The sequence below is a fragment of the Pan troglodytes genome, chromosome 3 (assembly GCF_028858775.2).
Source record: "Pan troglodytes isolate AG18354 chromosome 3, NHGRI_mPanTro3-v2.0_pri, whole genome shotgun sequence".
Classification (NCBI taxonomy): domain Eukaryota; kingdom Metazoa; phylum Chordata; class Mammalia; order Primates; family Hominidae; genus Pan; species Pan troglodytes.
The window spans coordinates 8,517,031-8,541,344 of NC_072401.2; the positions used below are offsets into that span (position 1 = coordinate 8,517,031).

General features: G+C 58.2%; 1 protein-coding gene across 32 annotated transcripts in view; it reads left to right on the forward strand.

Annotated features, from left to right (window-relative positions):
• Positions 1–12,410: 12,410 nt before the first annotated feature.
• Positions 12,411–24,314, forward strand: part of SH3TC1 (SH3 domain and tetratricopeptide repeats 1) — a 42,208-nt gene continuing 30,304 nt past the window's right edge. For 4 of the 32 annotated variants that reach the window (XR_010156448.1, XR_010156447.1, XR_010156449.1 and 1 more), the window contains exons 1-3: positions 12,512–12,940; positions 18,706–18,905; positions 23,322–23,396. Coding sequence is in view for 22 of the 32 variants with exons in the window: in XM_063809361.1 (XP_063665431.1) it covers positions 18,734–18,905; positions 23,322–23,396 (247 nt within the window). In the remaining 10 variants the exon portion in view is untranslated. Of the gene's footprint in view, positions 12,941–14,122; positions 14,638–14,927; positions 15,083–18,159; positions 18,563–18,705; positions 18,906–21,363; positions 22,975–23,238; positions 23,397–24,314 lie in introns of those variants that run through there. The other 28 variants (XR_010156443.1, XR_010156442.1, XR_010156444.1 and 25 more) reach the window with 21 other exon arrangements.

The following is a 24,314-nucleotide window of genomic DNA, read 5'->3' on the forward strand; positions in this document are numbered from 1 at the left end:
TGGTGTCCTCCATGGGCTTCTGCGTGGAGCAAAAGACGGATGTTAGGGGAAACTAAGTAAGTCGAGTCGAGGGTGAATTGTGAGTAAAAATAGCAGGTCCACGTTGGTTTACTGAATGTGACAGGTTACGCAGGTGTGAGATGGTCATCACGGGGGAGGCTGATGGGAGTTTATGCCAACGCCCTGCACTGGCTTCCCAACTTACCTATCTGAAACTTTAAAATAAAGTTTAGGTTAAAAAAACACTTTTAAAAAGCCCCTTGAGGCTGGGTGCGGTGGCTCACGCCTATAATCCCAGCACTTTGGGAGATGGAGGTGGGTAGATCACTTGAGGTCAAAAGTTCAAGACCAGCCCGGCCAACAAGGTGAAACCCCATCTCTACTAAAAATACAAAAATTAGCTGGGCGTGGTGGCGGGCACCTGTAATCCCAGCTACTCGGGAGGCTGAGGTGGAAGAATCGCTTGAACCCAGAAGGTGGGGGGTTGCAGTGAGCCGAGATCATGCCACTGCACTCCAGCCTGGGTGACAGGGCAAGACTACGTCTAAAAAAAAAAAAAAAAAAAAAAGACATGGTCCTGTAGGCACATTGCTGTGCCTTTGCCCATTCTGGGACTCCTGCCCGACTTCCCTTGCCCTCTCTGACACCTGCCATCCTTCAAAGCCCTGCTCAAATGTCACTGCCTCCAGGAAGCCTTCCCTGACTGCCAGGCACAGTTAATATCCTCACTCGTACCCTCTGCCACCCAACGCCACTCCTGTTCCACACTATCAGTTGGATTTGTCTGATGTGTTTCTCATATTAGACAGGGGATATGGGTTTGGGGGAGGAAGACCACGACAGCAAAGTGCACTCCTGCTCCCATCTTAGCAAGGACACCTGCTATCAACAGGCTTTGTCATTGATGCTGTTGACCCTGGTCACCTGGCTGAGGGGTGTTGGTTGGGTTTCCCCATTTCCACAGTATCCTCTGTGGAAGGACGCCACCATGCGCATCCCACACTAAAGGAGTGGGGGTCATGCTCCGCCCCCCAGCCTAAGTTAGTTGGAATTCTTTTGCCCGGGGGGGTCTCTGTCTCTTCTCCCCCATTTACCCAGCTATCCCATGACTTATTTGTACTGGTGTGGACTCATACATATTTTCTTTTTTTTTTTTGGAGATGGAGTCTTGCTCTATCACCAGGCTGGAGTGCAGTGGCGTGATCTCAGCTCACTGCAACTTCCGCCTTCCGGGTTCAAGCAATTCTCCTGTGTCAGCTGCCTGAGTAGCTGGGATTACAGGCACGTGCCACCGCGCCCATCTAATTTTTGTATTTTTAGTAGAGACGGGGTTTCACCATATTGGCCAGGCTGGTCTTGAACTCCTGAGCTTGTGATCCATCTGTCTCCGCCTCCCAAAGTGCTGGGATTACAGGCGTGAGCCACCGCATCCGGCCTACATATTTGTTTTCTATATGGGATTGACATTACCACTGCTTTACCTGTGTTTTGTTGCTCACTTTGTGCCAGCTTTGGCCACTGGGAGCTCTTTCAGTTGATTCCTGTGTCCCTTTGTCACAGTTCCATCATTTCGGGGATCTATTGATCCATTTAACTATTGGTCGGTTGATGGATCACACTTCCTTACTTCCTGATGCGACAAGACACTCCAGGCCCACTGTGTTTATTTCCTGCCAGGCAATGTATTTCGCAAATATTTCACGTGTGGAGGCTGGTGCAGAGCCCCTCCTCCAGGCAGCCTCCCCAGCTCTCTACAGGCAGGACTGGGGCTGTGCAGTGCTCCCCTTTCCCGACCCCTCTGCAATGGCTGCTCTGGCCGAGCTGTCCCATCTGGCTCCATGGCTGTCTGCACCATGAGGCCGAGCCTGGGCTCTCTAGAGGGCAGTAGGCATCTGACTCATCCATGTCGGATGCTGAGCCAGGCCCAGCATCGGGCAGGCAGGTTGGATCTGGGCCACACCGCCTGCTGACCCTGCCCCACTGAATAATAATGACGACAACTGCTCTCCTTTGTGGGTCCCCTCCCCTACGCTGGCAGGTGTTGGGCCTGGGCAGGGCCATAAAGCAGCTCCCCCAGGGGCTTTGAACCTAGGCTTCAGAATCTGCTCTCCATCATTGGGTTGCACCCCAGCATGCGCTGTGTGGGCCAGTGGGGGAGTTTCCCGGTCCCCCCTCTGTGGTACCTGGACCGCTACGCTACCCTTGGTGAGCAGGGGAGGGCTATGCCAGGGTAGAAGGGGTGAGGGATGTGTCCATCCTGCAGTAAGCAAGTGAGGGGAGACCCCGGGACCCACACCTGGCTGGACACCAAAGTGGTGGGCCACGCCCTTGTGACACCACCTGGGAGACACCCCAGCGGGTTAGCAGGCATGTGAGGTAGCAGCTGTGGATGTTGGCCCAACAAGGGGCTGCTGCTTGGAGCCTGCACTGGTACCTGTCATGAGGCAGCCACCCCCTCCCTGTCTCTCCAGTGTCCCCGGAGAGGTGCAGCCAGTGCTGTAGCCAGATCCTGCCGGGCACTGCTCACAGGCACACGTGGCTCGACATATGAGGCGGGACAGCTCAAACCCCACCTAGGGCAAGCCCATGCCTGCTGCAAGCCGGTGGTTCCCTCCCACCCAGCTGCCCACACAGCTTTGCCTCAGCAGAAGTGCACTTGACTGGGCTCTGCCCCCTTCTGCGTGTCTGGCAGAGGTGAACCCCGCTCAGAATACATGGGGCTGTTGGCTCCCACCTGATTTGGGCAGCCTGGCCCCCTGTCACTGGCACTTGGTTTGTTAGTCATTCAGCAAACGCTTGCAGAGTGTGGCGCTGTGCTGGGCACGGGGCCCACAGAGAGCAAGGCCCGCCAGTCTCCTCGCTGGAGGAGCCTGCAGTGCAGGGGACCTGCCTAGGAAGCAAGTGGTGGTGACAGATGATGGCCCCAGTCCCAGGAGGGGCGGAGCATGCTGAGTCTTTCCAGGGCGCAGGGCGAGGGCTGGCCAGGCTGGCGGCCGGGGTAGGCCTCTTCGAGGAGGCAACACACTGCCGTCACAGCCTGGAGGAGAAGGGGTGCCAGGAAGGAGTGGTGTGCAGAAGCCAGGGCAGGCATTGGGGGTGTGGGACAGCACAGGGTGGTCAGGGCCCCGCCAGGGGTGGGAGAGGGGAGAGCAGGGTGAGGCTGGCAAGGATGGCTTGGATGTAACCAGGTGGGGAAAGAGAGGGGTCATGCGCCAAGTGCCCTGTGGTGCCATCTGCTAAGATTCAGGGCCGGCGGGGGGCAGTAGGTGTCCAGTTCTGGCTGGGTGGTGTCTGGGCTGGCTACTGGCCATCAGAGAGGCAGACGGTGGCACTGGCACAGGCCCTCATTCTGAGCTGCAGCCTGGGGACCTCAGTGAAAGCAGATGGCTCTGAAGACCCCGCCGGCGTGAGCTCCCCGCACAGAGTGTGGCCCTTAGAGAAGGCACGACCTTGAGGGAGGAGGAGGCTGGGAGACGGGAGATGTCCAAAGGGTGTGGTCAGCAGGTGGACCAGTGGCCCAGAGAGACATGGAAGAGGGAGCCGGGAAGGGACTGCTGGGCTTGGCCACGTGGAAAACACCGGTGACCTGTGCCTGGGTAGTTTTGGGGAGCGCGGCGTGGGTGCGTTGATGTGAGGCCAGGAAGTGGGGCCTGGAAAGTGGCACTTGAGGTTTTGCTGGGAGGCGGCAGCACTGGCCGCAGGTGCCTGCGATCACCAGCGTGCTCCCCGTGACATCTGGCCCAGTCCAGGTGGGTAGCAGGGGGTCTGCAGGAATCCCCCTTGGAGCCCTCCTCCCCACCGCCTGCTGTGACCTCAGCCTCGGAGCCTCAAGCTCCCAGGAGATGGCTCCCAGCTGGGAGGACTTCACTCCTTCGGCGGAGTTGGGGGACTGTGTGCTTGGGTTGGGTTAATGACTGTGTAAGCCAAGGTCAGGATCAACCCCCATCACTGGGCTCTGCAGAATGCCAAAATTCCAGCTGGGGTCCCACCCCCGATTCAGGAAAGTTGGGGCTCTGAGGATTGGAGGTCCTGGGAGGACTCGTCTGTAAGCTGGGATCTGATGTCCCCGGGCTCTTGGGAGAATGGCAGCCTCGCAGCCCCTGCTGTGTGCCCTCATCTGGGACCTTCTCCTCTGTGCACTCTCTCGGTCACCCACACCCCACCAGCCGGCTGGTCCACAGGGTGTTTCTGAGGCTTGGCCTCTTCTGGCTCTGTGATCTTTTTTTGGAGACAGGGCCCGGCTCTGTCGCCCAGGCTGGAGTGCAGTAGTGTGGTTATCGCTCGCTGCAGCCTCCAACTCCTGGGCTCAAGCAATGCTCCCACCTCAGCCTCCCGAGCAGCTGGGACTACAGGCACGCACCACCATGCCCAGCTAATTTTTTTGTATTTTTTGTAGAGACGGGTTTCACCATGTTGCCCAGGCTGGTCTTGAACTCCTGGACTCAAGCAATCCTCCTGCCTCGGCCTCCTAAAGTGCTAGGATTACAGGCGTAATCCACTGCGCCCAGCCCTGGCTCTGTGATTTTACCCTCTCCGCACCTCTGTTCCTTGTGGTTTTAAAGGTGGAGATGCTGAGGACTGGCGGGAGCTGCAGGGCTGCTGTGGGGGCTCCTATGTAGGCAGTGAGGGCTCTTTGGTCAGCTTCCTCCAAGGAAGGAAGGTCCCTCTTCTGAAATCTCCGCTGGGGAAACAGCTCGCTTCCGTCACCACCCCCAGATGAGGAGCACTGTGCTAAGGAGTCTCAGGCACCTGGTCAGCAGGTCAGGCAGACCCAGGGAGAAGGAAGGACTGTGGACCTGCTGGGCCGCAGAGTCAGCGATTCCCTGGGCTCCAGGCTGACGCCTGCCCCGACAGATCAGGACATTCCGGCCAGTTCGGGGGTGGGTGTCTTCAGTTCCAGCCCAGGCACGAGAACTGCTGACCACTTCCTGCAGGCCTCCGACCCGGCGGCCCAGCCACCCATCCGGCTGGGGTGGCCATCAGTCATCTGGAAAGCCTATGAGCCCCGTGTCCTCGTTTTGCAAAGAGCAGTTCCTGAAATCACGGGGCCTAGAGCTCTGCTCTTCTGATCAGGGGCCGGTTTCAGCAGCAAAGGCCAGAAATAACACATGGTGTGAGCGCTGCTGAATGGGGCACCGTCCTAGCCCTTTCCGGGGGATGACTCATCATGCTACCATTCCAGCACCAGCTGGTACGGGGCTCCAGGCTAGCGGCTTATCATGCCAGCCCGGATACACCCGTCCTCAAACTTGGGTGCGCAGAGGAATCAACTCAGGAAGGAACCTCAGGAGAGATTTGTGCAGGTCCTTCCCCCCATTCTTGGGTCTGAGTAGGGCTTCATAATGCCTTGGGAGGTGTGCGGGGCCATCTTTGCTTGTTTGTGTTTCTGGGAAACACTGCGTTCAGCAGAGACAGCATTTTATACAGGAGGAATCGGAGGCCGGGAAAGATGACGGGGCTGCTCAGCGTGGAGCTGGGGTCCGGCCGGGCTGTGTTTTCCAGGGGCAGGAGCTGATCTCTGAGTTACATTTATTTATTTATTTATTTATTTATTTATTTATTTATTTATTATTTTTGAGACGGAGTCTTGCTCTGTCACCCAGGCTGGAGTGCAGTGGCGCAATCTCGGCTCACTGCCACCTCGGCCTCCCAGGTTCAAGTGATTCTCTCACCTCTGCCTCCCGAGTAGCTAGGATTATAGGCACCTGCCACCACACTCAGCTAATTTTTGTATTTTTTTTTAGTAGAGATGGGATTTCACCATGTTGGCCAGGCTGGTCCCGAACTCCTGACCTCAAGTGATCTGCACCCCCCTCGGCCTCCCAAAGTGCTGGGATTACAGGCGTGAGCCACTGCGCCCGGCCCTCAGTCACCTTTAAAATGAAAGGGCCACGGAATCACCAGGAACTCTCCTTCCTGTGACCTTGGGTAAAGGTCATCTTCGCCCTGCCCCTCAGTCTCCCCATTTGTAAGCCTGAAGGTTGTAAATTACAATCTTCTTATCCAACCACTTGTCTTTATTTTATTTTATTTTATTTTTGAGATGGAGTCTCACTCTGTTGCCCAGGTTGGAGTGCCGTGGCATGATCTCAGCTCACTGCAACCTCTGCCTACCGGGTTCAAGCAATTCTCCTGCCTCAGCCTCCTGAGTAGCTGGGATTACAGGCATATGCCACAACGCCCAGCTAATTTTTGTATTTTTAGTAGAGGTGGGGCTTCACTGTGTTGGTCAGGCTGGTCTCAAACTCCTGACCTCGTGATCCACCTGCCTTGGTCTCCCTAAGTGCTGGGATTACAGGCGTGAGCCACGGTGCCCGGCCCACTTGTCTTTATTTGTTGCCTTCTCTTCTGCTCCGAGTTTAGGTTCATGTCGCCACCTGGTGATTGGCTTTTCTGTGCACATATTTGCACAGTTGCAGGCATGACCAGGGTGGAGCAGCGAAGCGGGGCCTGACGTGATGTACCATGTTTCAAGCCTGTTTCACAGCACAAGACAGCCTCAGCTCTGTGGTCCATAAACCACATGACCAAATCTGGTCCCCTGTCTTGTGTAATAGATAGTTTTCTTGGCACATGGCCACACCCGTTCACTTACTGCTCTCTGTCTGCTTTCCTGCTGTAAGGGCAGGGTTGTGACGGACCTGATGGCTGGCAAAGCCAAATACGCATCCCCCGGCCCTACCCAGAGCACGTTTACCTCCCCTGTTCTAGAACGACCTTGGAGGCTCCTGTGTGCCTGTTTCTGCTGGACAGGGCCAATGGGAGAACCGCAGCCTGCTAAAGTGGGGAGAGTGTGGGTAGCCTCTAGCCCCTGGCCTCTGCATTCCTGAGAGTCACTTTTATGGCATTGTAGATTAACCACTTGGGGTGCAAGCATGCTGGCCTCTCCTTGGCTACCAGTGTCCATAGTCCCCTGAAGTGGCTGTGGGAGCCACTTCACTGCCTGCCAGGAGCACAATTGTTTGAGCTGGCCCTGACCCCTGAGAAACCCTTTACGCCCCTGCTTTGCCTGGTTCCTGTCCCTCCAAGTCTCAGCCCAGGTGTCTCCTCTTTCAGGAAGCCTTCCTTGATTTCATCCTCCTCTCTTTCCTCCCAGGCCTCCCTTTGCTGCTGCACCAATCATGCTTTGCCATCCTGATCTGTTTCCCAGTCAGTTTCCCCCACTTGTCTGTGAGCTCCTCCTGTGAGCAGCCAAACCATGGGACAGGTAGGGTCCCACAAAGCAGAGCTGGGATGGGGGTGCTGCCATCGCCAGTGGCAGGTGGGGCTCCAAGCTGCAAAAAGCAGCATTACCTGGAGGTGGGGAGTGGGACCGACCCTCAGAAGTGCAGTTTCCTGTGAGGGATGCAGTCCCGAGGACCCCTGCTGGTGTGGGGGCAGGTCCGGATCACCTTCTGAGCCCAAGATGATTCACTGCAGAGAACTGAAAATGCTCTGAGACAGTGTGATGAAGCCAGAAACCGCCTGTGCCTTCCTATGACTGCAGCTGTCATCATTTGCTGCAGGAGGCTGAAAAACACAAAGACAAAAGCCACCACCCGTGCGGGAGGTAGAAGGCAGGGCCCCTGCTCCCCAGCCAGCACCCCTGGCTTGAGTTGCAGCCTGGGGCTCGGGCCTCAGGGAGCCTGGTCAGCACTCAGGGTGTGCATCCGAGGCTCTGGCTAGGAGCTGTCCTGGGACCTTCGAGATGGATAATTAAAGGGGGCGGCGGGGGGTGTTGGTGGTGGCGCTAAAAAGCCACAGCTGAAGGGTATGGCTGGGGGGCTTCACGCTGCTCTGTCCCAGGTGGGCCAGATTTGGGCTTTCCTGAAGGAAGGACACAGGAACAGATTTGGTAGCTTCTTTGAGCGACCTGGGACAGTCACAGAAAAAGTCTGAAGGCACACTCGAGTTTCCCAGGCCATGGTGGCCATGCCTGCCGCTTCTAGTGCTGGCTAGAAATCGTGTCCCTGGCACCTCGTCTGCCCAGACTCCTGAGCAGCCAAACCCTGGGATGGGAAGCACTTGCTGAAAATGAGATTGTTCCGCCCTCAGGGAAAGCCTCTGGTCAGGGTGGCTTGTTTTGTTTTCTCTCTAACTCTAACATACATGTTCAGCAGCTTCCCAGCCCGGAGCAGGCCAGAAACGGGGAACAGCCTCGTGTAAAAGGCAGGTGGGGAGATGGAGAAACTCTAAGACTATCCCCTCACCCTGGCGATGGGTCACCTTGCCTTATAATTCAGTAAAACACTAGCTGGTCCCAGAGATCAGGAAAGGGACAGAGGACGGTCGTTGCTTTCCAGAGCACCATTGCAAAGATTAACTCTGGAGCTTGGTGCTCGAAGGAGTGGGTGTTAAGTTCCCTGGAAAACCCCAGACTCCTGGGCAGGACTTGCTTCCCGGGGTTTCCGGCAATTGAGGGCACCACTGCCTTTGTCTCCGGCTGCTCCGCTCACACCTTAGAAAGCCCCAGAGGGCAGTTGAGGGAGGGGTGAGGAACACAGGTTTGGTGCTGGAAGGACTGGGATCTGGGCTGGTTCTGCTACATAGGAGCTGTGTGGCCCTGGGCAGGTCATGCCTCCTCTAGCCCCTCTGTGAATCAGTCCAGTGGGCATCAGGAGACACTCACCAGCAGGTATCAGGAGATACTCACCAGCAGGCATCAGGAGACAGTCAAGCTGGTGGCGCCATCAGCAAGCCCCATGTGATGACAATCCTTGTGAAGGACTGAGCATCTTCTTGGCAAGTGACAATTTGAATTTATTACAGCCACATCAGGGAGCAGAACCGGAGGGCACTTAGAAATCTCCAAGCCCAACTCTACCATTTGCAAGATGGAGAGACTGAGGCCCAGAGGAGTGACAGATTGTCCCGGGAGAATTGAAGCCTGAGCTGGGGTTCGGACAGGTCCTCTGGCAGGCAGGGCTGTGTGTGCTTCTGCCCCAGCTTCTGCACCCTCCAGGTGGGCATGCTTGGAAAGCCCCCAGCCCTGAAGGCTCAGGCACCTTCCTCTAGGAGGCTGCTGGGTGTGCTGTGTGGAGTCGGGGTGCTCTGTGCAGTTGGGGAGGCTTTTGGAAAATTCCCCTGGCCTTGGGCCAGAAGTACAGCTGCAGAGACAAACAGGATACGGGGTCTCCAGCCACAGCAGGGGACAATGGCCAGGAGAGGAAATGTCTCCAGACCCGTGTGTGGATGTGGAGCCCGTCTGGGGGCTTTTTTCAACGTAGCTTCCAGAAAAACAAACACAGGGGAAGCCAAGCATCTCTGGCCAGGCGAGGAAATGTGTTCTGCCTACTCTGGAGAAGGGGTGGAGGTGTGAGCAGGCTGGAGAACTGGGGGCACCCGCTTTGAGTCTCAGGTCACAGATGGGAAACTGAGGCCCAGAGAAGGAGGTGCCACAGGCAGGCAGCAAGTCGACACAGGTGGTCTTGGGCACCAACTCCCCACTTCTCCCCACAGCCCCTTGGGGCCATCATCTGAGCAGGGGCACAGGGCAGGCCCACCCCGTGATGGGGGTGACGAGGCCAGGGCACTGGTAGGAGGCGCTAACCTCCCAGGGATGTCGGTTCTTCCCCACCTGCCTGTCGAGCGCAGCCCCTCCGTGCTCCTCGCTCGGCCAAGGCTGCGGAGAGGACCCGGCACGGGCATTTGTTACATGCACAGAATCTCAGTGCAACTGAGCTGTGCACCTGTGCTTGGCTTGTTAGAAAAGTCCTTGAGTCTAATTTAATCTTTACGATGACTCAGGTCATGGCCACAGATCTCACGTCCCCACCCGCCTGACACCCAGGGCTACTTGGAGGAAGTGACCACTCCATGAGGTTGTGTTGATGGATGTGTTGGACCCGAGGCACGAATGTGACCCTCGGTGGAGAAGACTCGCTGAGCAGGGGAGGGAGCCTCAGAGGCTACAGGTGGCACTGGTGGGGACGTGGGGAGAGGAAGACCTGGAGGGGTGGGGCAGGGTGATGTTGGGTGCTTCTGTGGGCATCCACAGGTCCTGGGCACTGGGGTGGCAGATGCCTCGGGGGTGGCCACTCACCCAGGAAAGCAGCCCACATGGAGGAGAGGTGGGTGCCCAGAGTTGCACCCATTCCACAGGGAAGCTGCCAGTAGAATCCAGCTCCCAAAGTGCTCTGGGCTTCAGCAGTGGGACCTTTGTCAAGGGTGGAAGCATTACCCAGTCCCCTGAGACAGGGGAGGCAGAGGGAGCTGGACAGAGGCCTCCAGCTGGTGGGGGCTGGGCAGGATGAAAGTTGAGCCCTGATGGGAGAAGGAAGGTGGGAGATGGGGCTGGCAGGTGTCTGCAAGGAAGGGTGGGGTGCTGAGGGCTGGAGTCCAGGAGGGGCTTCAGGATGGGGTCCCTGGACCTTGTATCGTCCATCCCCAAGGCCCAAGGAGGGGGCTGAGAGGACACCAGGCTGCAGGGACTGCAGGCTGTTGGGGTTGAGGGGCTGTGGTTGGGGGCCAATGTTTCTAACCACTGTCCCAGGCCTGCTTCACAGCTTATGTACCGAGCTGACACTAAAAGGTAGGACCACCCTGAACCTGTGAACCTGACCTTATTTGGGAAAAGAATCTTTGCAGATGTAATTTCCTTAAGGGTCTTTAGATGAGATCATCTTGGGTTATTTAGGTGGACCCCAAATCCAGTGACAGGGCGCTTAAGGGAGACTGAAGAGGAGACACAGACACAGAGGAGGAGGCTGGGTGGAGACAAAGGCAAAGACTGGAGCGATGCCACCTCTAGCCGGAGCATACCTGGAGCCCCAGAGGCTGGAGCAGGCAGGAAGAGGCCTCCCCTGGAGCTTCCAGAGGGAGCATGGCCCTTCCGACAGCTTGATTTTGGACTTTTGGCCTCCAGAACTGTAAGAGATGACATTTCTGCTGTCTGGGGACCCCAGTTTGTGGCACTCGGTTGTGGCAGCCCCATGAAACTGATAGAGTGACTGCCCCTCGATGAGGCCAGAGAGAACACCATCTTCCTCCTCAGACGCAGCCGGGGCTGGGGAGCCGTGTCCCCGCAGGGAAGAAGAGCTGGTCTGGGAGCTGCGGCCCCTCTGCCTGTGGGTCAGACTTTCAGATTGCTGCCACTGGGGATTCTCTCAAAGTGTCCTTTGGTGCCTCTGAACCCTCCAACCCACCGTGTGCTCACTGAGCATGTTGATGGCATGGAAGGTGGGGCCTGGCCAGGCCGGGCTGGGGAGCCTGGAGGCTGGGCCCCTAAGGGGCTTGGGCCTCACCTGGGCCATCCTCGAGTTCTTTTCGGGGCAGCGAGGGGACATGCCTGGGGCATCTGCAGCTGCACCCCCGATCCCGGGCCCTGGCCTCAGTGGGGAGGAGGGAGGGTGTGACTTGAGGGCTCACTGTGCAGGATGCAGGGACTTGAGGTAAGCGTCAGCGCCTGGGCAGAGCCTGTGATTAGAGAAAGGTGAACAGGACGGGAGGGCGAGGATGAAGGACGCAGGTGTGGGCTGGAAGGGCTTTGACCTGAGTAGCTCACCTGGGCTGGGAGTTCTCAGCCTGGGGTGACTTCACCCCCAGGGGATCAATATCTGAGCTATGTTTGGCTGCTATGATTAGAGGTGGGGGCTACTGGCATCCAGTGGGTGGAGGCCAGGGACCAGCTAAAACCCTCCAGTGCACAGGACAGCCCCCCGCCCTGCAACAAAGAAGGATGCGGCCCCAAATGTCGGTAGTGCCTTGGTTGAAAAGCCCAGCCCTAAAGCCTTCAGAACCAGTCAGACCTGGTTCCAGTCTTATCTTCTTGTTGGTCACTGGCCTTGGGCATGTCACATTACCTCCCTGAGCCTTAGTTTTCCTGTCTGTGAGATGGATACATAACTATTTGACTTAGGGATTATTCTTGGTTTTCTCAAACCAGGTGTGTGTAAAGCTCCGACCTATCACAGCACAGGCTGGAGGGATCCCTCCCATTCCCACTTCCTAGAGCTGGGCCGGAGCCAGCAGCCCACACCCACCACGTGGGTGCTCACACTCCTGTGTTGGCAAGGGCATCAGAGCAGGCAGACAGGCGGGACCAACAGGGCAATTTGAGTTCAGTTCTGCCTCTTGTCCCAGCTGACGTGAGCCCAGGCCAGGCTTCCTCAGCAGGCAGGGGCGAGATTACGTGCTTTGGCCTTGGGTCTGCCTGGCCGGGAAGGTTTCTGCTCTCAAACCTGGCTCAGGCCTGGAGACGGTGGGAGGGTAAAGAGGTAGACCCGTTGGGACAGGCCAGGCTAGCAAGGAGAGCTTGCGGTGAGGAGGAGGGGAGCCCATCTCTTCCCCTAAATGTTCCCACTGATGGAGCCAGTGGCCCGGAGGGCACCCGGGCAGAGACGGAAGAAATTGCACGTGAGCGTTTGTGTGCATACGTGTGCCTGTCCATGTGTGCACACACTTGTGCTTGTGAGTCTCTGTGTGCCCATGCATATGTATGTTTGTGTGTGTGCATGCACATGCGTGTGTGTGTGCATGCATGTATGTGTGCAGGCATGCGTGTGTGTGTGTGTGCAGTAAATGGAAGAGGAACAGAGATCAGAGCTGAGGCTGGCAGGGCTGAGGCAGCCGGTGGCTGGTGGACTTCCCCAATCCCAGCCTGGCGGGGGACTGGGTGCCCCTGGCCTCTACTACAGAGCCTGGGGGCTGGGCAGCGGGCAGGCAGGACAGGGCCTGGACCTCGTCCAGGAAAGAGCTAATGATCAACCGGCTGCGGTGTCTGTGCAGCCGCCCTGGGCCTGCCTCTCCGTCACCGGCCCTCAGGGGCAGGGAGGAAGTAGGGCAGGAAGCAGGGGGCGGAGGCCGCTGTGCAGTCAGCCTGGCTGTGGGCGGCCCCTGCCTGCTCCGTCCAGCTGGAGACAGCCCCGTGGGGCCAGCCAGCGCTGGGCCAGGAGCGGCCACCTGGTTCCTGCGTGCTACGGCCCTGTGGGCCTGGGAGCTGCCTCTGAGGAACACGCCGCAGGTATGGGGGGCTCCGGGGCAGGCGGGGCGTGGACTGGCCGAGCAGGCTGCTGTCTGCCGGTCTTGCCATGGTTGGATCTTTACACTTTCTTGAGGACTTTTCTGACCTGTTTGGGATGGGGGTGGAGCGAAACTGCAAGCTGGGGGCCTCAGGGAGGTCGTCGGCACCCTCAGCAGACCCCACTCAGAGCTCACAGGTGCTGGCAGTGCCAATCCGCAGTGATTGAGGGCAATGATTTCAGCTTTGACCAAGCACCCTTGCTTCTGGGACCTGGCCTGACCCCGTGCTGGCCCTTGGCATGAGCGGCCCTGGGGGTATGGGAGCAGAGCCAGCCTGTCGCTGGATTCCAAGTCCAGCGGATCTCAGGTGTGACCCCAGCGCCCGGTTAGCTTGGGCCACACTACCAGACCTACCAGGGCGAGCCCAGCGCCTCAGCCTCACCCGGCACCGCAGTGGCTATAACCGGCCACTCTGATGCCGCCACCTGGGCCTCTTTTCCAACAACCAAATGGACCAGCAACTGGACCAGGGGCTTCAGCCTGAAAATTCCAGGGAGGGCCTGGGCCCAGCCTTCAACTGCAGGTGTGCCGGGGCGTGTGCTCCTGTGTGTGTACACCACTGAGACCCCCTCTGGGCCTGTGCGTGATCCCCAGGAGCCCTGGGAGCCCTGCCCTGTCTGTGAAGCGGGAGTTTCCGACCTTTTGCCGTTGACGAGGCTCAGATGAGATGAATAGCAAAGTGACGCTGGGGGGAGTTAGCGGTGTCGGCCAGTGCCAGGGCCAGGGGCAGCCTGCATGTGGGCCGGCCACTCAGGGTGTGGCCTCCCAGGGCCAGGCAGCGGGGCTGCGGCTGAGCTTGTGGCTGGAGGCAAGGCTGGGCCTGAGTCAGGTTTGGGTTTAGGATGGGTATGTGGGGGCTGGGCTCTGACCACCTGGGTTCAACCCCACCTCTGCTGCTTGGCTGTGTGACCTTGGGCAGGCAGAGTCACCGCAGCTGATGGCTCATCCGTGAAAGGGGCACGGCTGTGCCTCCCTCCTCCAGGTGAGCCGAGGATGCTGTGAGCACCCTGGATGGCCATAATTACATGACTGTCAACACCGTTGTTGACAGTGATGACAGCTGTGTCCCGTGTGGGGCGCTGGGCCAGCGTTTTTTGCATGGAGACGTCACTCACTCTTCCAGCAACACAGGTGACGATGGCCGCACAACACAGAAGAGCAAGGCAGGGCCCAGCAGTGCACGGGTGCGCCGGTTTCCTCTGCTGCCAGAGCGCAGGACACAGCCCTCTCGGTCGTCTTATCTCGCGACTCTGGTGGTCGGAATTCCGAACTCAAGGCGTCCCTCAGAAGGCTACTGGGCGGCTCCTCCCTGCCTCTTCCCGCTGCCTGTGGCTCCGGGCGCTCTTTGGCTGTGATTACATCAGTCCACTCTCCGCCCTGGTGGTCACATGGCCTCCTCCCCGGCTCCTCTGTGTGTCTCCGTGTCCTCTCTTTTACTTACAAGGACACCACGCACTGGATTTAGGGCCATCCTCATCTGGAACACCCTCATCCCAAGGGAAGGTCGTTTCATCTGCGCAGACCATTTCCAAATAAGGCCCCATTCTGAGGTTTCTGGGGGCATGAATTTTGAAAGGACAGTGTCACCCCAGGATGCGAGGTGACAAGCCAACCCTCCGGAGGTGCTTGGTGGCATAGGTGAGGTCTCAATGGCCCTAGAAGTATTTGTTCCGTAAGAGCCTGGCGAAAGCTTGGCCAAAGCTTCCCAAACCCATTCAGGGCTGGCCGCGGCCCTCTCCCTTCTTCTTCCAACCCACATTCACCAAACTCTGACTGTGGACCAGGAGCACTGTCCCTTTAACCCACTCGACGCACTTGTGCGGTGTGCGTGCTCATTCTCACTTTCTGGCTCAGTAAATTGAGGCATGGAGAGGCCTCCCAGACACCGGGGTTTGGCCCCATGTCTCCATGTTCTGGAGCCAAACTCCACCCCTTCCCCCGGGGCTGGAGGCTGGCCTGGGGCTGGAGCCTATTCTGACCCATCCAGGGGCCCCCAAGGGTTTGTCCTGATGATAAACTGAACAAACAGGATGAAGGCAGGAAGGAGAGAGTCCTGCAGGCTGCTTGGTGGTCCCCCAGCTGGGTGAGCTGGCCCCTGGGGGCGTCAACACCTGCCCGTGGTTGGGGCCTCTGCTTGTGCAGTGGTGGCTGGGCCTGCAGGGCTGAGGGAGGGGACGCTGTGGAGAAGGAGCTCACTTCCTCATCGCCAGGCTCTGCACAGGAACCCCACGCTTAGGGTTATAACAGCAGGTGGGAAATTCCCTGAGCCTGGGGAGCCCTGCTTTTCTCAGAAGACAGTCTCTGAGCACCAGCTGTGTGCCAGGCCCAGAGAAGCCCTGGATGCCATTTCGAACAGGCCTGTTCCTAACCCAGGGGGAGGTGGTGGGCTGGGAGGCAGGCAGGTGTCCCGGGCATCAGCCAGTGGATGGAGAAAGGCTGCTGGGACTCCTGCTCTGCCTATAGGGACATAAGACCCAGCTTCTGAGGGACAAAGAGGCAGAGATGGGAGGACAAGGACTCCGAGGTCAGGCATTGGGAGCGAAAGACCCCCAAAACCAGGGAGCTAGCATGCCCAGGGAGTGGATTCCAGCGCTTTGTTGAGACGCCTCCATGTGCTTCCGGAGAGGAGACGGGAAGACAGCCTGGCCTTGCAGGCAGGGGCTTCCTGGTGCTGCCACAGACTCAGGGCCAGGTGGTGGGCACAGGCAGCCACAGGTGCCAGGACCGCAGTCCTGCAGAGCAAGAAGGAGAAAGCAAAGTCCGAGGCTGGGCGAGGGCAGCCAGGGCATCCTGCACTGCCCCTGAAGGTGCCCAGAGCTCTCCAGGCGTGACCAGGGTCCCAGGACATGGGAACAGGGAGGGTGAAGGCACCAGGCTGCACAGGGCATTTGATCAGTGAGGCTGTGTTCTGCGTCCGCAGTTCCACTCACGCTTCCTCCTTTGGAAAGCAAGTCTCATGGGCTGCACCCTGCTCCCACTCCTGGGCGAACAGCTTCCCCGGAGGGTCTCTTGGGCGCCTCTTGGCGTCAGATGTCTCCTGATTCACCATTCCTGGCCCCCACAGGTCCTGGTCCCTGCCCCTCAGAGGTGGTTGGGGGGTGGGAAGGATTTGGCCACAAACTGATCAATCAGATTACAGTTGGAGCAGGTGTGCAGATGGAAGGTGGGGTGCCGGGGCCACTTCACAGCCAGGGGCTGTCGCCTCTGCAAGCCTTGCTGGCCCGGGGCTGATCGGGCTGAGGCCCTGCACTCTGAGCATCCCCAGGGAGTCTTCCCTGACTGTGGGAGATTCCCTCCCCGGCCAGAGCTAGGGGACCCTCTCTATGCCTCATAGAACCTGCCTCACGGAACCATCACTATTCTGTCGAAATTCCCAACTTAGCAGGCCTGGGTCTCCCTCCCTCTGTGTGGGAGGTGGGTGGTTGTTGAAACCAAGGACTTTAGACCGTGGGCTCCTCCCACCCCTGCTCTGCTGATGGAGCCCAAAGTATGCGGTGAGCTGGGGCCTGGGAGGCCAGTTCTCAGGGTGACAGCCACAGCCGTGGGGGCAGGGGTGATGGCTGGGCTTACATGACACCCACTCGTCCCTGCCTGCAGCCGACTTGCCCCCCATGAGGGTTTCCTCATCCTGTACTAAACGTTACACAGGAGCTGCCTCTTGGGGAGCAGCCTCTGTGAAGGGACCTGTCGCCACAGTGGTGGCCCGAGCCGAGAGCAGTGCGGGGAGGGAGGAGGTGCTCGTGGGTGGGAAAAGGCATGGCAGGGATGGCAGCTGCAGTGTGCACTTCTGCTTCGGTCTGATAGGTGTGCGGGTGCATGTGTGTGTGTGTGTGTGTGTGTGCTTGCACACAGGCTTGAGAATTGCCTAGCCCCTCAGAGACTCAGTTTCCCCATCTCTCCACTGGGGAGGTAGGCCTTCCCTGGGGGTTGCTGGGCCAAGGTGTCTGATACCAGGAGGTGTGCCAGTTGGCACCTACTGTCCTGGGACTGTCCTGAGGTCAGTCTTGACTGCCTCTGGGTTTTCAGGCTCAGAGCCTCGGGGGAGGGCTGGGGGTGCTGGGGAAGGAAACTGGGCTCCATCTGTGCTTGATGTATGGTGAGATTTTCCGTGCTGCTGTCTAATGCAGGCCCAGCTTCCCCTGTTTGGTAAAAAACTGAGGTGGGGAAGAAATAAGCCCAGCATCTCCGCAACTCCTGCCTCCCATCTCCCCGCCCCTGCAAGACATTCTGAGCAGACACTGGGACAGAGTTTGCGGTGCATGGACTCGTCCCCCTGCTCCTGGCTTGAAGCTCCCAGGGGTTCCTCTCTGCCCTTCCCAGGTGCTCGATGTCCAGGGCCTCCTGCCTCCCCTTCACAGCTGCGTCCTCTGTCCCTGACTGCAGACCCCACGCACCCCCAACAGCTGCCTGATTTGCCTCCCAGTCCCCTGCCACGTTCCCTGCCCAGAGACCAGGGTGGAAGTGGGAGATGGGGACAAGGACAGGAGGCTCTGGGGGTTGTCCTGGCAGCTGGAAGGCCCCAGCCTCGTGGGCCCATCAGGGCTCTGAGGCCCGGACGGAGGCCCTGGCAAGCCCTGGGTGCCCTGCCCACCAGCATCCACCACAAAAGGGGTGACAGGACAGCAGGAGGCCAGACTTGCACTTTTGCTCCCAGACAGAGGTCAGAGGCATGGCCGTCCCGGTTCTCCGTGCCCTGCCTGCAGAGGGGATGTTTGCCGGCCACTGAGGGGCTTCAAGCCAGGAGCAAGGGGACGAGTCCACGTACCGGAAAGTCTGTCCCAATGTTTGCTCAGAATATCTTGCTGGGCGAGGAGATCGGAGGCAGCAGCTGCGGGGCATGCTGGGCTTATTTCTTCCCCACCTCACATTTCACCAAGCAGGGGCAGCAGAGCCTGTATTAGACAGCAGCAGCGAAAACCTTCTCACCACACATCAGGCACGGACGGAACCCCTTTTCCTTCCTCTGCATCCCCATTGCTCCCCGAGGCTCTAGACTTGAAAACTGCCCTGGCCATGGTGTTCTGGAGGGGCAGGGTGGACCTTTCCCCACCCACAATCAGTGAATAGTGAGGCCTCCCATGACCAAGCCCTCCCTTTGGGGACAGCAGGGTTCTGACTATGTGCTTGCCATCCTCCTCTCTTATTAGCCCCTCTGTCTGAGGCCAGAGCTGAGGCGGACGTGGCTGACCCCGTCCCTGTGGCCACAGCTGGGGTTTGTCCCCTGCGCACCTCAGCCCTGGCCCAGGCTGCCATCCCCATGGCCCCTGTGCCTATTTGTGACGCTGGAAGGGGGACTCTGTGTCCTTCTGTGTCTTCTGACAGGCGAAGGAGCACTGTTCCGGGAGCACGGTCTGTCTGGTGTGATGGCCCAGCAAAGAGGCAGTGACCAGCTCCTGAGGAGGGGCACAAGGCACCCAGGGGTTCTGCCTCGACGGGGAAGGGGACTCCAGGCAGAAAACCAGCGAGAGGAGGCCCCGTGGAGGAAGGGAGCACAGCAAACCCGAGATAGGGAGGGGAGGCGCAGCAGCGGTGCGGGATCACACCCACCACAACACGGTGCACGGTGCGGTGAGGGGCTTGCTGGATCTGAAAGGCGCAGGCGCTCAGCAACGCTGGTGTTCTCTTTCTGGACCCCAGCCCTGGACACAACCTCCGTGCTGGTTCTGGAGGGGCCACCTCTCCTGACCACACCCCCTCTGTCCACAGGGCCAGGCATGTGAGGTCTCTGCGGGTCATGGAGAACCTCCCTGCCGTGACCACTGAGGAGCCGGCCCCCATGGGGAGGGGTCCTGTGGGACCCTCAGGAGGTGGCAGCAGCCGGGACCAGGTCCGGACTGTGGCCATGAGGCCCTCTGTGACCTGGGAGAAAGCGGGGCCCAAGGAGGCCAAGGCACCAGTGAGAGGCGGTGAGTTCATTCCACCCTCACCACCCGCCCTCCATCCCACCCACTTCTCCACCCCACCTGCCCCGTCCATCCATCCCTCACCACCCTGCCTGCCTCCGGGCCTCTTGGGGCTGGGGCTGGGGTCTGCTCTCCATCACTTCTCGTTTCCTTCCCCCGCGTGTGTTTAACAGGAGCCACTGTGCCCGCTGAGTCACTTGAGAGGCCAGGGCCCAGCTCGTGTTTTTCCAGGGACGCGTCAGTGATAACAAAACTGGCAAAGAACGAGGCAGGGGCCTTTGAACTCACATGTTCAGAGACCATTCCAGAAACAGTCCAATGGGTTTGGCCTTGGAACCCCTGAGAGTCCTCAGGATGAGGCATCCTCGTTCTCTAGGAGGCACCCAAGGTACAGAGAGGGAAGGGCCGGGCCAGGCCGCCCTGTGGTCAGGGGCCGGGCCAGGACATGTGCCCAGTTTCCTGAATTCCCGGGAGACCTGAAGAGTGGCCTAGGTGATCTCCAGGATCCCCTCTTACCCCCATCCTGAGACCCTGAAGGGGACGAGGTGAGAGGCAGGGGAGACCAAGGCCTGCACGGCCCCTCCTGGCAGGAGACAGCTGCGGTTGTGACCCGTCCCTGGGCCTCGTCCTCCCAGTGTCCAGCCTCAGCCCAGCCTCCTCTTAGCTGCCTATGTCCCTGTCTCGGGACTCCAGGGCTTGGCACATGGTAGGTGCTTCGTCACTGTTCAAGGGATTGATGAACGAAGGATGTGTTTGGACAGTGGCGTGGAAACCTCAGATACTGTCGCCTGGCTCACAGCTAGGTGTGGGAGTGTTTTATACCTGCGATCCTGCCCTTCTGCTTGAGGGTGGAGATGGGAAGGGGTGGATGGCCTCCTGCACTGATCACAAAGGGGAAGTGGTCTGCAGGCACTGGCATGCCCGGGCAGGAAGGGCGGCTCAGAGGTTTGGGGTGGGGCCTGGGCCTGGGGAGCCCACCCGGCCATGGAATCGCGTTCCCTCCAGGGCAGGCCTCACGAAAGGAAGGGGCTGGGCTGTGCCCAGGGCCACGAGTGCACAAGGAGACTGAGACGCGCAGGAGGGCCCTGGCCAGCCTCCCACAGAGCCGCGGGGCCCAGGGAGGAGCTGGGAGCCTCTGGGAAGGGGAGTGGCAGGAGTTGGAAGCCTTTGCCCTGAGTGGCTGGCTGTTTCCTCCTCCGAAGGCTCAGCAAAGCACCGTGGCATCGCCGCTGCCTGGAGCGAATCTCTGTGGACCCAGCGGAGGGGAGCTGAGGAAACTTTCCCTGCTTGGCCGAGGGAAAGCTGGCTTGGGGTGGGGCTTCTCATCAGCTCCTTCACCTCCTCGTCTTCTCTGGACAATTTCAGATAGACATCAAAGGTGGCAAGAAATAGTACAGATAATTCCATTTGCCCATACCCAGGTTCCCTGAATGTTCGCATTTTAGGACTTCTCCTTTGTGTGTGTACTCGTGTGTGTGTACTCGTGTGTGTGTGTGTGTGTGTGTGTGTGTGTGTGTGTGTGATTTTCTTCTGATCCTTTTGGGAGTAAATTGCAGACATGATGCCCCTTCATCCTAAAAGGTGTCCATATTTCCTAAAACCAGTACATTCTCTTACATAACCGCAATGTAATTATTTCAATGTTAATTCCCTGCTTTCAATAACACCATCACCTCATCTACAGGCCTCATTCAGATCTTGCCATTTATCCCAATAATATCCTTTATAGCAAAAAAAAAAAAAAAAAAAAAAAATTCCTGGGTCACACCTTGTGTTCTGACGTGACCGCGACCTCTCTGAGGTACCTTTTAATCTGGAGGCTGCTGTTTTGAAGGATACAGTTTGGATCTTTTGTAGAATGTCCCTCGATTCGAGTGCAGCTACTATTTCTTCACGATCACATTAGGGATTTGGGCAGGAATCCTGCAGAAGTGATGTTTCTTCCGTGCAGACGATGTCTATTAGTCTCTGGCTGGTGACGCTAATTTTGGTCCCTTGGAGAAGGGGCGGCTGCCAGTTCTCCCCACTGCACAGTTATTTTTCTCCCCTCTGCAGTTAGTAAGTAGCTGGGGGGACAACACTCTGAAACTGCATGAATATCCTGTTCCTCATCAAATTCATGAAGCGCTACTGTCTCATCATGGGCTGGCCTGGCTGAAATAATCCTTGCGACAGAGGCTGCCAGGCAGTGACTGTCTAATTAGGCAGCCCTTCTCCATTCAGCAATCAGCTTTCAACTCTAAGGAAGAGCTGTCCCGCTCCCCAGTTATCCATTGATTTATTTCAGCGTAGGCTCACACATCTTTAATTGAGTCTCCATACTATATACATCATTACCTATTTTGTCATTCAAATCACGCTAGATTTGGGCTTTCCATGTGTCTACGTCACTTAGTGGGTGCGTCCTCACTTTCTGGGACATGAGATGTTCCAGGCTTATCTTGCACTTTCCCTGCCATAGCCCTGGGATCGGCCATGTCCACAGTCCCGTGTTTCCAGGGAGCCCTGGCTTTTGAACTGGAGGATGGTGTTTAGAAGCTGTTGGGCCGGAACTCTATCAACTTCAATAGGGATGGCACCTTGTTTGAGAGACTGAAGAGGAGACCCAGAGCCAGCGACCATGACATAGGGTTGATTGAGAGGACTTGTGTACAGGGTGGTTCAGCAGTGGCGGGCTGGACAGGACCCCTGTGAAAAGCATGCAGTTGATGTAGCATTTTCCCTTCGCACCCTCCCTCTACCATCCTCCACCTGGCAACCCTCATCCAACCCTTCCAAGCAAAGGGGCAGGATCTGCATGGCCTGCATTCCCTGCAATGAGCCAGGGGCTCAGATCTTCTTCAGACAGGGAGTGAATCTCCAGGCTGGCTGCTGCTGGATTCTTTAGCTCAAATTCCGAGCACACGTTCTTCTTAGCCCATGGGGGCATCCGCGGGGTGTGTTTCGGTTACCGCTGTCAGGTGCATCGTCGGCCAACGGAGTCGAGATCTGAGCACCACACACCTTCTTTCCATTTGAAACATTTCTTTCTTTCTTTTTTTTTTTTGAGATGGAGTCTCGCTCTGTTGCCCAGGCTGGATGCAATGGTGTGATCTCGACTCACTACAACCTCCGCCTCCTGGGTTCAAGTGATTCTCCTGCCTCAGCCTCCCGAGTAGCTGGGACTACGGGTGTGCGCCACTCTGCCCGGCTAATTTTTGTATTTTTAGTAAAGATGGGGTTTACCATGTTGGCCAGGCTGGTCTTGAACTCCTAACCTCAGGTGATCCACCTGTCTGAGCCTCCCAAAGTGCTGGGATTACAGGCGTGAGCCACTGCGCCCGGCCCATTTGAGACATTTCTGAGCCCCCACTGCATGCCTAGCTCTGGGCTTGGGCTGGGGCTGCAGAGCAAGTGAGGCCTAGGAATGGGCTCTGGCCACACCGGGCGAGTGCACGCCACTGCAGGTGGTCAGCAAACGCGGGTGTGAAGTGAACACCGTCGCAATGCAAGGCCCAAGACCACTGTGGCTGTGCTGTGCCCAGGGCTCTGAGTGAGACGTCTAGGAGGCTGTGAAGACCGGCCACGCAGAAGTTCACTACTCTCTGCTGCAGTTGCAGGTTTTCCTAATCAGATCCCCCTGGATCCTGAGGCCTGGTTAGAGAAACTGCGCAGGACAGAGATGAAGTGCCCAGGCCAAGATGCAAACTCTGCAGGACCAATGGCCAGAGGGGTGGCCCCCAGCAGGGAACCAAGCAACCAGTAGGGGTCTATGTCCTGGCTCCCACCTGCACAAGCTGTGAGGCTGAGCCCGTCTGTGGGCTCAGATAAAGTCCTCCAAAGATGCCCATGTCCTTATCCCCACGACCTACGCCTGCATTACCTCATCCAGCAAAGGGGACTTTGCAGATGTGATCAAAGGCAAGGATCTGGAGATGGAGAGATGATCCCGGATGCTCCAGTGGGCCCTCCATGGAATCACAGGGCCTTTGTAGGAGGAAGGCAGGAGGGAGAGGTAGAAAAGGAGATGCAGTGACAAAGCGGAAGTAGAAGTGGCGGCCACAAGCCGAGGGACGTGTGCGGCCTCTTGAAGGTGAGGAGTGGATTCTCCCCAGAGCCCCTGGGAGGAACAGGGCCCTGTCCACACCCTCACTTTAGCTCTGTGAGGCCCATTGGAACTTGAGAGCGGCGGAATCATACGAGTCGTGTGGTCTTAAGCCTCTGAGTGGGGCAGCTTGTCACAGCACGCTGGGAAATGCAGGCAGCTTCCCTCCTTGCTGGGCTCTGGGGAGACTGTAGGAAGGCAGCTGTGGGAAAGGCGGCTCGTGCGGGACAGAACTCACCTCTTTTCTTGCAGAGAGACCTGGAGCGTTTGGTGCCTTCAGAGGAGCCAGGCCTTTGCTTGGTCTCCCCTAATTCTGGGAACCTGCTGTGTTGCAGACGAGGCTCCTCCTGCCCGCGTGGCTGGGCCTGCTGCTGGGACCCCTCCCTGCCAGATGGGGGTTTATCCCACAGGTAAACATCCTGGGCCCTACACAGGGCTTCAGGTTCAAATCCGGGCTGTGCCGCTCCCTGGGCATCCAAGAGTCTAACCCAGGGCTTCTCAAAGTGCGGCCTCAGACTTCCCGCCTTAAAATCATGATGGGAATAGAAAGAAGGGCTTGTTAAATGCGGATGCCTAGGTCCTGCACCCAGAGGGGGACATGGCCCCTGGGGCTCCCCTAGGCATCCCTGTGTGCACCTGCACAAACGGCAGACACGGTCCTGGGGACTCCGTGGGTGACACCCCAGGGAGGGGCTTCACAGGTGCCATATGGTAAGAGGTAGACGAAAGTACCCACTGCGTCGTGGGGCGAGGTGTCCAGGCACAGGCTTCCCAGGGATGGGATCTCCGCAGGGCACAGGTGGAGGGAGGCAGCCCTGGGCCGGGGAGCAGAGCCCACAAAGGGGGCCCAGGAAGCTGCCGGCTGTAGAGGTGTAAGAAGCCCCTTACCCTGGAGACCCCCCAACCCCCCGCTGGGGAGGAATGGAGACCCCAGCATCCATTGCTGGCTTTTCCCCTTTGCGGTGATGCCCGACTGTCCTCTGACTTTCCTTTTGTGTGGTCAGCACTGCTGGTGGCCACTCGGGATAACCAGGATGCATTAGGCAATAGGACCATTATTTAGAATTTGAAAATGCAGGCTGGGCGCGGTGGCTCACGCCTGTAATCCCAGCACTTTGGGAGGCCGAGGCCGGTGGATCACTTGAGGTCAGGAGTTCAAGATCAGCCTGGCCCATATGGTGAAACCCCATCTCTACTAAAAATACAAAAATTAGTTGGCGCATGCCTGTGATTCCAGCTATTTGGGAGGCTGAGGCAGAAGAATCACTTGAACCCAGGAGGCAGAGGTAGTGAGCCGAGATTGCGCCATTGCACTCCAGCCTGGGCAA